Raw genomic sequence first — 15,320 nt, 5'->3', positions numbered from 1 at the left:
AACTTTCTACTATTAAAATTTATTCGATGTACTCTTTATACTGTCGTAAACACAAGCTGCAACGGTACAGCATGGAAATTGAATAGCAATCCGCTGGCAAGTAGGCTACTTCTCCAACAAAATTGTCAAATAAAAACATTAAAATATTGATATACCTTACAGAAAAGTTGAAGGATGTGGGGACCACTGATGTGCACATGAAAGCTGCTAAAACCAACCCAATGTACTGTATGTTCATATATACGTAGCACTCTAAGCTATATAAGCTTTGTGTTATAGGTGACAAAGCAAAGAAGTGTAATATGTAATAATATATGTCATCTTGTCTTGTCTCTGTCATTCGCACACAATGTGGTCCTGATGGCCACATCAGGCTGTGACCTTCAGAGTCTACCTGGGTGGTTTGCAGCTGAGTGTGAAGCTTCTGGGATGAGACTCCATCCATCTTCTACGCCGCTTATCCTCACTAGGGTCATGGGAGTATGCTGGGGCCCATCCCAGATGGCTTAGGGCGAGAGGCAGGGTACACCGTGGACTGGTCACCAGTCAATCACAGGTCACATAGACAATTCACACTAACATTCATACCTATGGCCCCTTTAGAGTTGCCAGTTAACCTAACATGCATGTTTTTGGAATGTCGGAGTACCGGTAGAAAACCCACGCACACACGGGGAGAACATACAAGCTCCGCACGGAGATGCCCGACAGAGATTCAAACCCAGATCTTCCCGATCACCTGACTGTGTGGTCAACATGTTGGCTACTAGGCCACCGTGTGGCCGGGATTAGACTCAGCACCTCCAAATCCAAGGCCATGGTTCTCAGTCGGAAAAGTGTGGATTGCACCCTACGGTTTTGGAGTGAGGTCCTGCCCCAGGAGAAGGAGTTTGCGTATCTCGGGGTCTTGTTCACGAGTGAGAGATCGACAGATCGACACAGTGTCTGCAGTAATGCGGTCTTTCCTAGGAACAGTAAGGAACACCCCCTAGGAAAGAGAGCTTAGTGCAACCTACACCAACACCAGCCCACTATTCACTATCGTGAACCCACTATGATGTGTATCATCTTGTCTTGTGAGCTGAGTGTCTCATGACACCCCTAGTATAAATCATTAATGGGAGTGCGTTCGTAAACCATGAAAGGTTGTGACATGGAACTCCGTAACACGTTCGTTCCGCCTCTTCAAACGTCAACCGACTCTTCACCTTTTTTCCTGATCTTTTTTTTAATGCAATGAATAAGCTGGGGAGCAGCAGCCTGAAAGGACAGTGGTGCCAGCAGATAAATATGGGAAAAACACCTGATGAAGACGCTCGTTTGCAGCCAAGGGTGACTCATACGTGTTGTTTCTTGTCAGGTCACGTGATTTCCCAGAAAAGCCACTCAAGCATTTACCTGACAGCTCTCTTTTGAGCCGGCAGGAGACCATAAGAAGTCATTAGCATGCTGAACTCTCATTGGCTCAGGTGGAGCATTATTAAAAGACCGCCTACTCAACATTGATTTGTTTGTTATATAAGTGAGTCAAGTGAGTGTTTCTCACTTGCAGGATTAAAAGTGCCAAACCTCTTTTTATTTTGCACTGACATCATGAACTTGCTGTTATTGTCTCTTCTGGCTGTGCAAATGCACAGCGTGGTGCCTGGTATGTCCACTTTCTTCCCAAAATCTTGTTTCAGCCTTAATTTATTTAACTTATGGAATTTTCTATTTATTATCACTTTTATAGATCTATTTATTTAATCACATTGTGGCATGTAGGTGTGCACCACACCTGTTGTGATTGGTGGGTTACACCGAACATAGCCTGGTAAGCCTGATGGTCCATGCCACATTGCCTTTTGTTGGAGCATGCTCATGTGCCTGGACGCCTTGGTGCGTGTCACGGGTGATCTCTTCTGGCTCTCCCCCTCCTGCTGTCTGTGATTTTAAGCCTTCACAGGCAGGCACAAGATCTGACATCCTGATAGTGCCGTTGCTTTGTCCTATACAGATCTGCTTGTCCTCACTACCAACCTCTACTAACCTCCCCTCTCCCCGAATGCGTGGTGGAGTTGCCCAGCATCACCACGGCCTTCGATCTGGGTGGTGCGTGCAGTAGTGCCGCTAAATAGAGCACGGTGGAAAGAGTTTGACGTCATATTATTCTATTTCTGCTGAAAAGTGAAGCAATCCCAGCCTGTGTGTTTTACAAAAAATAAGTATATAATTATTATGGAGCGTTATGAGGAGTTCCCAAAAGATTATGATTAAAGATAAGATGCAAGATTAAAAAGATTATGCTAAAAGCAACACTGTCGCCGCCAATAGAGCAAAGAAGGGCCTCTGACAGAATAATGCTGAGCATGTAATGGGCAAGTTAACAATGGTTTATTATACTAATTATACCCTACTTGTCTTTTCATTTATCAACGCTCAACATATCACAACTTAGACATTTTAACACTTACCTATTTAAAAAAAGAATAAATTGGGGCAAAAACTTGTTTATTTAAATCTTTGAAGTACACTAAGTCCCCAACCAACGAACACAATTGGTTCCAGACAACCGTTCTTAAGTCGAATTGTTCTTAAGTAGGGGCAAAGGTAATATTACCAATGATATAGGTACTACATGTACGTGTATACATATACAGTATATGTGTATGTATGTAAATATGAGTTTGGATGCAGTAGTAATATTAAACAAGGATAATTAATGAAAAAAACAATAATAAAAATGACATAATAATAAGTAATGATAAATGTTATTTACCTTTGAAGAGGAGTGGTCGAGCATTGTGGTGGAGGAGAAGGAGGAGTTATTGAAAAAAAGGACAAATGGTCGTCGTCGTTAGCCTCTTCTAAAAGAGGTAGTGTTCTGTGGGTGGTGTAGAATTAAGCAAGCCTATTAACTCTTCATAAACTTTAACCACACGCTCTGTCCGGGTTGTATCATACAGCTACAATTTAGCTTTCCATTTAGCTTTCTCTCTCCAGCGTCTGTTGGTCCCATTAGCAGTGTCACAGTGCCCTCTACTGGTCAAGCATTAGCAGTATAAATACTGATGGAGCGACTAGAAGGCAAAATAAAATAAAATATAGACCAGTCGGCTTGTGTTCGTATCTCCGAAAGTTCTCATGTAGGATGTTCGTAAGTTGGGGACTTCGTGTATGTCTTCTTGTTGTATCTTTGTGACAACTAGAGGGCAGTGTTGACGTGAGTACTCATGCAAGGACTGCGGTGACGTTTACGTCTGCTAATGTTGGCCTAATTATTAATATTTCATGTTGCATCTGGTGCTCGTGTGAGCATACAGTATCTAGCGTATTCCCTCATCTGAATATCTATCTCGCTCATGGATGGATAATATTATTAGGGAATGCTCTTGTTTAAAAAAATTTTGTCTCCATGTCCGCTCGGGAACCTCGTAAGTTCTCAATAAATGGTGACGCCATCTCCAAATTAGTTAAACGTGGCACTTTCATAACTGATTTTAAGGTGAAAGCCTGGACATAACCTGGTCCCGACCAGGCTATGAGTTTAGCCTAAGTTACCATGGCAATACAACTGCTTTAAAAGAGAGCGACCTTCGCTGAACACACAAGTCCGGCTTTCAACTCAACACAGCTCGCTAACCCACTAAACTCGCTTCGCAGAATACCCCCTTTGTCTCAACAAACAATTATGCATAATTATTTTGCTAATAATAGGCCATATTCAATCATGAAACAGCGATAATTTATTAATTATGCAGCGAGGGACTACTGTACATTGAATGATAACTTTTGGAAACAAAAGAATGCTGCCAACGCCACGTTGGGTATTTTGTCCAAGGATATAGTTAAATGTACGTGCCAAAGGACACACAAGGTTTGTTTGTGGCAGGACACGCGGTTTCAACTGATACAAAAACTGCTGATTTTATTACACTTGGAAGCATTAAAAGTTACCACAATATTCAGTCATTTTCTGTACCGCCTATCCCAATTAGGGTCACGACGGTATGCTGGAGCCTATCCCAGCTAACTTCGGGTGGGAGGCGGGGTGCCAGTCGCCAGGTAGTTGCAGGACACGTTTAGACAAACAACCATTCACACTCACATTCATACCTATGGACAATTTAGAGTCTATATTAACCTAACATACATATTTTTGGAATGTGGGAGGAAGAGTATCAGGAGAAAACCCACGCAGAACATGCAAACTCCACACAGAGATACCCAAACAAAGATACGAACCCAGATCTACCAGATCTGGCCAACATGCTAACCACTAGGCCACCGTGCGGCCAGTAAAATCAAACAAACCCAATGTACTATACTCAAAGCTCAAATCAATACAAGAGAATACATAACAAATTCATAGGGACACGCCCAGATGCACACAGCCGTAGCTCAAAATTTTAAGACGTGAGTTTTCTACATAACAAGGTGTGAGATTAGGAACCAGGCGCTGGCATAAAACTGCAGATGGCATAGCAGCCAATTAAAAGAGTGGTTTGGCCACATACCTGCAGACGACAGTAACAACTATGCAACTCACCATGAAACGCTCACTGCAATGAAAAAGACCACCAATGTGTGTGTGTGTGTGTGTGTGTGTGTGTGTGTGTGTGTGTGCAAATTGCTGGTTGCCACACGCAACCAACAACAATACAACTATGTGCCCTTTCAATGATGATGAGAGGAATGCACGAGGTGACCAGGCAGGTGGCGTACCTCTGTACCAACAAGTAAGAGGTAGAGGAGATGACACTGCCCTTCTTTATAGGGTGGCCCCTAGCGGTGATGGGCTAAAAGCCCAATAATAATAATAAAAATCACAATAAAACATACAAATAAAAATAATAATACAAAGGAAGAACAGCCAGACAATCAATACTAAAAAATCCAATGTCAAGAGGAGTGAGCAGTTTTGAACAGGTGAATTTTAAGTTGTGATTTAAAAATATAGACAGAGTCCAGTAGACGGATGTGTAGTGGAAGAAGGGCGTTCCAGAGTCTGGGTGCTGAGCATCTAAAGCCTGAGCACCAAAAGTAGTCGCCTTGAAACGAGGAGTGGCAAGCAGGGCAGCGGATGATGAACGGAGTGTGCGGGATGGGATGTGAGGGGAGATCAAGTCATGCAAGTATGGATGTGCCAGGTTATGGAGTGCTTTGAAGGTTATGAGGAGGAGTTTAGATTGAATGCACCGTCGGACAGGAAGCGCAGTTGTAAAAATTAGCAGAAGGAGGAAGTGACGTAGTCCTTGCGCATGCTCGGGACCGACTGCATTCCGGGTATGTATTGCGCAGTGACAACCCGTAATAAATAGCGCAAGCGAAACACAAATAGCTCATCCGGACTGGCTGCGCTTGCTTGACCTACTTGCTCTGTGGCGGTATCAACAGTTTGCTTGTTTAACACAATTGCTATTGCGGCATCATCTGGACGCAATTAGAACAGCAGTTTCTTCTATTGAAAAATTGCATCTCATTTTTGTACTTTACCAAATCATCTCGCCCGTTGGCGCAGGCCGTACGTTTGATACCCCTGAACTAGAGGACCTGATCAGATCAATAATCTGGGAGGTAGGAGCGACATGGTACTCGTGGGAGCCAAATCAATGCTAGGATTGAGCCAACGGGAGTTAAGCGGAGGTGAACAGTAGTCATCTTGAAACGAGGAGTGGCGAGCAGGGCAGCGGATGATGAACGGAGTGTGCGGGATCAATCTCTATTTTTTTGTGTTTAATTTGAAAAGCTGACATATAAACACATGGGAGGGGAGGGATCTGGGGAGGATACTTTTTTTTGAAAATGTACAAACTATCCACAGATGAAATACACACTGTATAACCAATATAATGTTGTTTTTAGTGCAACTGTAAAGATGAAATGAATCAAATGAGCATAAACAACATAATGTGTTGTATTTTGCAACGAGAAGACCATGTGAGTCTTGACTGTGATATCCAGCAGTGTTTTGTGTTCACATTAAGACCAGACTGAAGACTGAATGACCTCAAATACTCACAGTGCAAGACTGTTGAACATGAAACAAAACCATCAAATGTCATCTTGTTTTTCTCTTCTTCTTTCAGTGATTCACTCGCTGAAGTATTTCCACACTGCGTCCTCTCAAGTTCCAAACTTCCCAGAGTTTGTGAGTGTTGGTTATGTTGATGAAGTTCAGATTGTTCACTATGACAGCAACAGCAGGAAAACAGAAGCCAAACAGGACTGGATGAACCAAATCACAGCAGAGGATCCACATTACTGGCAGAGAGAGACCGAGATCAATGTTGCTAGTGAGCACATCAACAAGAACGCCATTGAAATTCTCAAGAAGCGTTTCAACCAAACTGGAGGTTTGTTTATGTTGAACTTTCTACGATTAAAATATATTTGATGTACTCTTTTTATACTGTCGTAAACACCAGCTGCAACTGTACAGCATGAAAATTAAATAGCAATCTACTGGCAGGTACTTCTCCAACATAATTTTCAACAAAAAAAAAAATTGATATAGCATACAGAAAAGTTGAAGGATGTGGGGACCACGTTGATGCGTACATTAAAGATGTGCGGTCCTGATGGCCTCATCAGGCTGTGACCTTCAGTGTTTACCTGGGTGGTTTGCAGCTGAGTGTGAAGCTTCTAGGATGAGACTCCATCCTCCTTCTATACCACTTATCCTCACTGGGGGGGGCGGGGCGGGGGGGGGGGGGGGGTATGCTGGAGCCTATCCCAGCTGGCTTAGGGCGGGAGGCGGGGTACACCCTGGAGTGGTCGCCTGTCAATCGCATATAGACAAACAACCATTCACATTCACATTCATACCTATGGACGATTTAGAGTCTGCAATTAACGTGCATGTTTTTGGAATGTCAGAGTACCTTCAGAAAACCCACATACGCACGGGGAGAACATGCAAGCTCCACACAGAGATGCCCGACAGAGATTCAAACCCAAGATCTTCCTGACTGTGTGGCTAACATGCTAACTAGGCCACCATGCAGCCGAGATGAGACTCAGCAACTCCAAATCCGAGGTCCTGGTTCTCAGTCGGAAATTGTGGATTGTACCCTATGGGTTTGGAGTGAGGGCCTGCCCCGGGAGGAGTAATTTGCGTATCTCGGGGTCTTGTTGACTAGTGAGGGAAGGTTGGAGCATGAGGTCAACAGGCGGATGGACGCAGCGTCTGCAGTAATGCGATCGCTGTACAGGACTGTTGTGATGAAGCTCTCAATTTACCGGTCGATCTATATTCCTGTCAGGTTCAAACTCCTGTGACACTTGTAAAACACAGCAAAATTACAGAAGAGACAAGACAACAAGTGTATCTTTTTACTCGCGAGGGGAACGGAGGAACGTACCAGAGTTACCTTCCCACACCGCTCTGAATACGTTCACTGAGCTCTCGCTTTTTATTTGGGTATTCCCTATCTACAAGGTTGTGCAACTCTAAAGGATGGGGTGAGCAACGCAGCTGCACAACTGTACTTTGTTTTTTCTATGTGTGTGCATCTCTGTGGCAGTTATCAGTCATACATGTGTGGTATGAAGCACATTTCAGCACAGCCTCGAAGGACATCGGTTAGTATGCGACTGCATCCTTGGAGTCAGCAGACACCGTGGCGCCATGAGTCGCCACCTTCTCTGTTGCTGGGTCACCGCTGCATTCCTAAAACAGGCATTCCTAATGGCCAACACACTCTAACGCTACTACGATATATGCGTGATAATTATATTGCTGGTTAATTTATGTCCAGTTCCAACATTTCCCTATGACTATGACTGATGGACATGAGCTTTGGGTCGTGAAAGAAAGAATAAGATTGCGTACAAGCGGCTGAAATGAGTTTCCTCCATAGAGTGGCTGGACTCACCCTAAGAGATACTGTAGGATGAGGAGCTCAGTCATCCGGGAGGGGCTCAGAGTAGAGCCGCTGCTCCTTGCGAGTATCTAGTCCGGGTATCTAGTCTGAATGCCTCCTGGATGCCTTCTGGTGAGGTGTTCCGGGCATGCCCAGCCAGGAGGAGGCCCGGGGTAGACCTAGGACATGATGGAGGTATTATGTCTCACAGATGGCCTGGGAACGGTGGAACTGGAAGAGATGGCCGAGGTTCGGGAGGTTTGAACTTTCCCACTGAGCCGGCTGCTCCTGCGACCCAGACCCGGATAAGCGGAAGAAAATGGAATGGAAATTGTCATGACAAACAACAAGAAACAACCTGAAGACCAAAACTGGCCCCTGTGTCACACTTTGGACATCCCTGGTTTACAGTGTTTCTCTTTAGGAAGGTGCAGGTGCAACAGTAGGAGTTTGAACAGGGTGATGATTATTTTATTTTGAGTAAAGTTATTTATCTGAAGTGCAGCGTTAATAGTTGCATTGTGCAGCACTGTTCTCATCTCTACTGAACAATGGCAGCACGCTGCTTTCATCTTATGCACTCATCTTTGTCCGTGATCAAAAACAGGTGCGCTGCACCTTAACCTTGTAGCCTATACTCTCCAGTACTCGCCTTTTCTTCTGCTTTTAGGCAGATCGTCCCTCACTTGTGAAGTATGTAAAGTGTGTGAAATGGGACGTTACGTCGTGGGGAAGACTTTCGCACACACACGCACACACAGTATGTGAAAAATGTTTTGCAAAATTGCAGTCCATAAGGGAGGATTATACCATGCACGGCGGACCGGACACGGTAAGATCTTGTACCCTACCCAGGGGCCCTGCTTGCCACCAGACAAAGCAAACAACTGCTTGGGGCCCTAGCCCAGTTGGGGGCTTCAAGGGCTGACAAACTTTGAACTTCTACTGCACTGGTGCTATGCAAAGGGCGCCCTTGTGTATTTTTGGATCGCCTCTAACAGTAAACACACAAATTACTGCACTGATACCTTGTCTCTGTCCATCCTATAATGACCTACAAAAAGACAATTGATGTGTGTGTGATGGTGATGAGGTTTCACTCTGCTTTCAACGCTTTGTGTCTTTCTCTCAGGTGTTCACATTTTCCAGTGGATGTATGGATGTGAATGGGATGATGAGACTGATGAGGTTACTGGTTGGTGTCAGACAAGTTATGATGGAGAAGACTTCTTATCGTTGGACATGAAGACATGGACATATACCGCAGCAAAACATCAAGCTGTTCCTAGTAAACGCAACTGGGAGCATGACAAAGCTCACCTAGACTACCAAAAGTATTACTACACTGAGTATTGTCCTACTTACTTGAAGAAGTTTGTGAACTATGGGAGGGACGTCCTAATGAGAACAGGTAGAAGCACACCATGTACGTTTACCTTTGTAACCATGTTAGCACACCCCCTATAGGAACATTAGTGGCATTACAACCTACACGCTGTTTCTACTCTTTTCTCTCCATCTTTACCTTCATTCACACCTTCTCTCCACGTTGTCCTCTGTCCACACATGGTATCACTTCCTGTGCAGAGCTACCAGAGGTGTACCTCCTCCAGAAGACGGCGTCCTCACCGGTCAGTTGCTTGGCGACAGGTTTCTATCCCGACAGAGCCGACCTGTTTTGGAGGAAAGACGGCGAGGAGCTCCACGAGGACGTGGAGCACGGCGAGATTCTCCTCAACCACGACGGAACCTTCCAGATGTCGTCAAACCTGAAAGCGGAGGCGACGGCTGACGTGGATGGCAAGTACGAATGTGTGTTTCGGCTGTCTGGCGTGGAGGAGGACATCATCACCAAGCTGGAGAGAAGAAGCATCCTGAGCAACGCAAGCCATGAAGGTGAGAAAGGCACACTTAATTGGATTGCACATTACAAGTCCAACTATCACCATTATTGGTCCATGTCACCATGGCAGTGGTTGGCGTTTGCATGCAAAGTAGTCATGAGGGTTTCTTCTTCATGCTTTTTGTCACTCCAGTTGTTCCTTTTGCTCTCAACAGACAACTTGAGCGTCACCATTGCTGCCACAGTCGTGGCCGTGGCGGTCCTCCTGGCGGCCGTCGTCATCGCCATTGTAAAGCGTCACAGAAACAAACAAGGTAAGGCTCACCAATGTTCTCTGTCTTTGTCCTCTCTGTGCATTCAGTTGAGGCCGTGAGTTGATGCTTTCACCCAGGCTACAAAGGTGCAGCCCTGTTTTAGTTGACTTCGAGCCAAACACTTAAATAGCCACACTCTCATAGAAACACAACGTGATGTGAGGAAAAGGTCCAGTTCACCTTGTTTCTCTTTCATTTCAGCCAGTTACCATCCAGCTGGTTGTCCGACAGCTGGCGACGGCGGTACCCAGCTCTCAGAGAGGATGACAGCTGAAGGATGAGTGAGACACAGCAGCCGGCACACGGTGAGCTCACATGGACTGTTTGCACCTCCAAATGTTCTTGGGACTTTCTGTGAAGATGATCTTCAATTTGGATTCATGTGCTTTTGTTGGGAATGGGCCGTCGTCATCATCTATCGCTGAAGGACATCATTACACTTGGAGATGAGATGGAGATGTGCTAGTTTGGTCTTCATCAAACTGCTCGTCACGTTATACGATGTCTCCTTTGTGGCTTAGAAAACGCAATGATGATTATTGCAGCAGATAAATGTATTTTTTCACTTACCTTGGTGATACAAGCATGACATTTTACATATATCTTCTCCATAAGCCACTTTTTTGGTTTTGGTTTTGGTTTTGGTTTAGTTTATTTGAACATGAAGGTTACAATGGAATACATCTCATGAATCATTCTTTGACAGTTCCACATGTCCAAAAGGAGTAGGAAGAAGCAAAGCTTATTTAATCCTACCCCCCTTCCAATCTACATCTTGTACAGTACATGTTGTTCACTTCCTGCATTCCATGTCATGTTTTCAGTGATAGTCAGGATAATACATAATAGATAACGGTAAGATAGCCATAGAAAAAAAAATTATATATATATATAAATATATATACATACACATACATTAATAATAATAATAATAATGATGACAATAATAAATAAATAAATAAGAACAAAGCTTTTTTCTTTTCTTTTTTTTTTTTAAACACAACAAAGAAAATTATAATAAAAAAATAAATAAAAAATAAAAAATAAAATAAAATAAAATAAAAAATAAATAAATAACAAACCTGACAGAACAATCAGGACTCTTCTGCCTTGTATTTAACAAACATCAACTGCTTGTATTGTTTTTTGAATTTGCTCATCTCTGTACATTGTTTGAGTTCTTTACTCAATCCGTTCCATAATTTAATTCCACACACGTAAATGCTGTGGGTTTTCAGCGTAGTTCTCGCATATAAATGTTTTAGATTTAATTTTCCTCTAAGATCATATTTCTCCTCTCTGATTGAGAAATACTTTATTAGGTTTTTGGGTAACGATTTGTTATTAACTTTATACATTATTCTAGCGGTTTGAAAGTGTACTAAATCTGCGAATTTTAATATCTGTGATTTTAAAAATAAAGGGTTTGTATGTTCTCTATACTTGGCATTGTGAATTATCCTTACAGATCTTTTTTGCAGTACAGTGAGTGAGTGAAGATTGCTTTTGTAATTATTTCCCATATCTCCACACAATACATTAGATATGGTAATACTAAGGAACAGTACAGAGTGTGGAGTGATTTTTGATCAAGAACATATTTTGCTTTATTCAATATAGAGATATTTCTCGCCACCTTTTGTTGTATATATTTAATATGAGATTTCCAACTCATTTTTTCATCTATTACAACCCCAAGGAATTTATATTCTTCCACTTTTTCAATATCCACTCCATTAATTTGTATTTGGTCGTACGTATCCTTTCTACTATTACCAAATAGCATTATTTTAGTTTTACTTAAATTCAGAGATAATCTATTCTTGTCAAACCATGACTTTAATATGACCATTTCATCCTTGACCTTTTTAATGAGTTCTTGTGTGCTTTCACCAGAACAGAAAGCGGTGGTATCATCAGCGAATAAGACCAATTTTAAGTTGTTTGTTACTTTACAAATGTCGTTAATGTACAAGTTAAACAGTTTTGGTCCCAGTATGGACCCCTGGGGTACTCCACACGTGGTATGTAAACTCCCAGATGTATATTCTCCTAGCTTTACAAACTGTTTCCTCTTTGCTAGGTAGCTCGTTTTTTAGTACTTTTGTCATCCATGGCTGCTGGTTTTTCTTTTGCTTCTTGGGCTTTTCTTGCCAGGGACAGTTCTTATTGTAGAGCTCCATATAAGTACCAAGGAAGCTGTCATATGCCTCGTCCACATCTATTGCACTGTAGACACTCTCCCAACTTTGTTCGTCTAGTCCTATCTTGAAGGCACGGATGCTGTCCTCTGTACGCAATCTTTGAAAAGTCTTTTTTGCCTCCACCTGTTTTTTCTTATAATGTTCATTAAAGATTGTGAACACTGGAAGATGATCACTGATGTCACTAATTAGCAGGCCACTGATGGTGTTGTTATCAAAGTCATTGGTGAATATATTATCGATGAGGGTGGCACAGTGGTCTGTTATTCTACTTGGTCTAATGATTTTAGGATATAAACTCAAACTATACATTGTATCTGTGAAGTCGTCTATTTCCTTGCATTTGTGTGAGTTCATTTCATATCCTTCCAGCTCGAAGTCCATTCCTTTGTTAGCATTAATCCAAGTTTCTGAGATTGCTATAACTTTGAAAGGTTCTTTGAATTGATTCAAATATTGTTTAATATTAGTAAAGTTTGCGTTCAAGCTTCTGCTGTTTATGTGTATGATGGATAACTTGTCGTCGTTGATAAAACTGTTGTTGTATTGCTCCTCCGTATAATAACGGCAGTCGTTTGTAATGTGAGAGAAAAAATTTGAGTCTGGATCAATGTCTTTTTCCATATCCAATTGTTTGTGATCTGTAAAGTGAAAAGTGTCCAATTGTAGATCTTCTTGTAGCATATTAAAGCTGTTTTCCTCCATGTTGGGAGACCTCAATATCTTTCTAGGTCCTTGATGTCTTTGACAGCAAGAACTCTGGCCTCTGGTCCTCCATTTGCTTTGATGAAGATTTTGCAGTTTGCACTCCATGTTCCTTGAATCTTTCCTTGCTTCCTCAGATCACGTGCTTTCTTCGCAATCTCAGCGTTGCGCTTGGTCAGGTGGTCATTCATGTAGACATTTGTTCCTTTCAGCTTCTTTCCCTGTTTCAGCAGAGCAAACTTGTATTTCCTATTAGTGAATTTGACGATGATGACGGGTGTTGTACGGTTCCTGCCATACAATGGGATGCAAGTATCAATAGATTGGATGTCTACATCTACATTCTTTGATTGCAAGAAATCAACAACTTGTTGCTCTGTTGAGGCGACATCCATTTCGTCTGGTTCTTCAGTATTCGCCACTGCTCTGGCATAGGACCTTGGTTTGATTCGAAGTCCCGTCACGACCACGTCATTCATTCGCGTGTTCTGATCCATGTCATCTATGGTGATTTTCAGCTTCTCAAAGATTTTATCCTTTTCTTCACATTCATTTTTGAGAGTGGCTCCCAGTGCATCATAACTTTCCTGTAACTTTTTATTCTCCACTCTCAGACCTTGCATTTCCTTCCTTAATATCCCCATTTCATTTTGAAATGCTTCTCTCTGAACTTGAACTTGCTCTTTCATACCTTGCATTTCTCTTTGTATGGCGTTGGTAGTCTCTAGCAGACTATAAGTTAGTTTTTGCAGGGAGTTGGAATTCTCCACAAGTTGCTGCATCTGTTTTCCATAATCCTCCATGGTTTTCGCCATGGTATACTCACTCTTTTCCATTGAACTTCTTTCTTGCTTTTTTTTATGAGGCTTTTTGAAAATTCAAGATACAAGTAAAGGTCAAATGGTTGTGTTTAACATTTCATAGAGCGTATTATAAACAAAGATGGCTTCCAATATGGTCCCCAAAAACCTTAAACATTGTTTTTCAGGATTCCATAGGCACGGAAAAAGTGGTCTGTTTTTTAGTGTAAGTGTAGATGGGGGTTTGTATATATGTATATTTACATATACTTTTTTAGAAGAGTGAATGTCTGTGCACAGCAAGGACACACTCTGAGTGAGGATGGAAAATTTTACAGCTGTCAGAAGTCCCAGTTGACCTCCATACTTGAGAAGCATATCTCACGTCCAGACAAAGAACCAAAGGCAGATGACATTATCATTGATGGCTCCGCCTAGATCCATGCACTGCCTCCCAAAAGGTCGACGACTTTTGCAGACGATGCATCCCTTGACTTCTTTCTAAGGATCAGTGCTCATGCGCATGCATACAATGCAACACATGTTGCCTTTGATGTCTATGCTCCATCAAGTCTACAGCAGACACAAGGTCCAAAAGAGGACATGGAAGAAGATGGAAGGTGAGCGACGGGAAAGCCATTCCTGCAAACTCGCAAAACAAGTCAGTCAACAAGTCAGATCTCTTCAACTTTCTCAGATGTCAGCACCAATCTTGGCAATTGTCACCAAGGGAACCAAAGTGCTCAGTACGCACAAAGTAAGTCTACTTGGACTAGACAACTGTTGTCATTATGAGGCTGTCACGTGGCTTTATGCCGCAAGACAGGGTAGCAAGTCTATCAAGATCAAGGCCAATGACACAATGTCCTCGTTATTAGTCTCGGTGTTTTCCCAACTCTGCAATGCATGGGTTTGCAGCAGCTATGGCTTGCATTTGGCCAAGGTCAGAATCTTCTGTGGATTGGCATTCACAACCTGAACAACAGTGTTTATCAAGGAAAGGCTAAAGGCATGCTGTTCTTTCATGCATTCACAGGTTCTGATGTGGTCACAGCCTTCAGAAACAAAGGAAAGAAAACAGCTGGGCAGACATGGGAAAGTTTTCCAGACGTCGCTCACGTTTTCTCAAAACCGAGCAAGTACCCACCTGCCATTGAGGATGACGACATGAATGTTCTAGAGACGTTTGTGGCCCTCATCTATGACAGGTCAAGCAATGTTCACAGTGTGGATGAGGCCAGACTCGACCTGTTTACCAGAAAGCAGAGACCATATGAGGCCATCCCTCCAACCAGAGCAGCTCTGCTTCAAAACGCCAAACGGGTTGTGTGTGGCCTCAAGCAATTTTGCGCCGGCCAGAAGCAGAAAGCCCAGCTGATGGGGTTTGGAAAAGAGTGGCGAAGAATGGAAAGTCTTCAGGACTGACAACTCCCCCATTGCTAAGAGCTGCGAACAGCTCACAAAATGTGGTTGCAAGTCTGGCTGCCATGGCAGATGCACATGCTATAGACCTGGGCTAACATGCACAGCCTCGTGTCGCTGCAAATGTTCGGTGCAATGAACCTTCTACATCGTTAACTATTTTCAGTTTTGAAGTATCACATACTGTG

The 15,320-nt window shown here is 42.8% G+C and overlaps 1 protein-coding gene across 1 annotated transcript; it reads left to right on the top strand.

Moving 5' to 3' along the window:
• The first annotated feature begins 1,566 nt into the window (after nucleotides 1-1,566).
• Nucleotides 1,567-10,585, top strand: LOC129186169 (H-2 class I histocompatibility antigen, Q9 alpha chain-like). Its single transcript, XM_054784151.1, has 6 exons — nucleotides 1,567-1,648; nucleotides 6,069-6,335; nucleotides 8,977-9,255; nucleotides 9,432-9,740; nucleotides 9,903-10,001; nucleotides 10,203-10,585. The coding sequence occupies exons 1-6, from the start codon at nucleotides 1,594-1,596 to the stop codon at nucleotides 10,280-10,282; spliced, it is 1,089 nt and encodes a 362-aa protein (XP_054640126.1). The 5' UTR covers nucleotides 1,567-1,593; the 3' UTR covers nucleotides 10,283-10,585.
• The last annotated feature ends 4,735 nt before the right edge of the window (nucleotides 10,586-15,320 follow it).

Source organism: Dunckerocampus dactyliophorus, chromosome 8, assembly GCF_027744805.1.
Source record: "Dunckerocampus dactyliophorus isolate RoL2022-P2 chromosome 8, RoL_Ddac_1.1, whole genome shotgun sequence".
NCBI lineage: Eukaryota > Metazoa > Chordata > Actinopteri > Syngnathiformes > Syngnathidae > Dunckerocampus > Dunckerocampus dactyliophorus.
The sequence above is the reverse complement of the archived record's forward strand: the minus strand, read 5'-3'. Positions and strand labels throughout refer to the sequence as shown.

Bases quoted from the DNA above. Each gene is read 5' to 3' on its own strand.
- LOC129186169 (XM_054784151.1), top strand. From the start codon at position 1,594: ATGAACTTGCTGTTATTGTCTCTTCTGGCTGTGCAAATGCACAGCGTG. The intron at 1,649-6,068 runs GTATGTCCACTT...TTCTTCTTTCAG, and splicing joins AATGCACAGCGTGGTGCCTG to TGATTCACTCGCTGAAGTAT. The intron at 10,002-10,202 runs GTAAGGCTCACC...CTTTCATTTCAG, and splicing joins GCGTCACAGAAACAAACAAG to CCAGTTACCATCCAGCTGGT.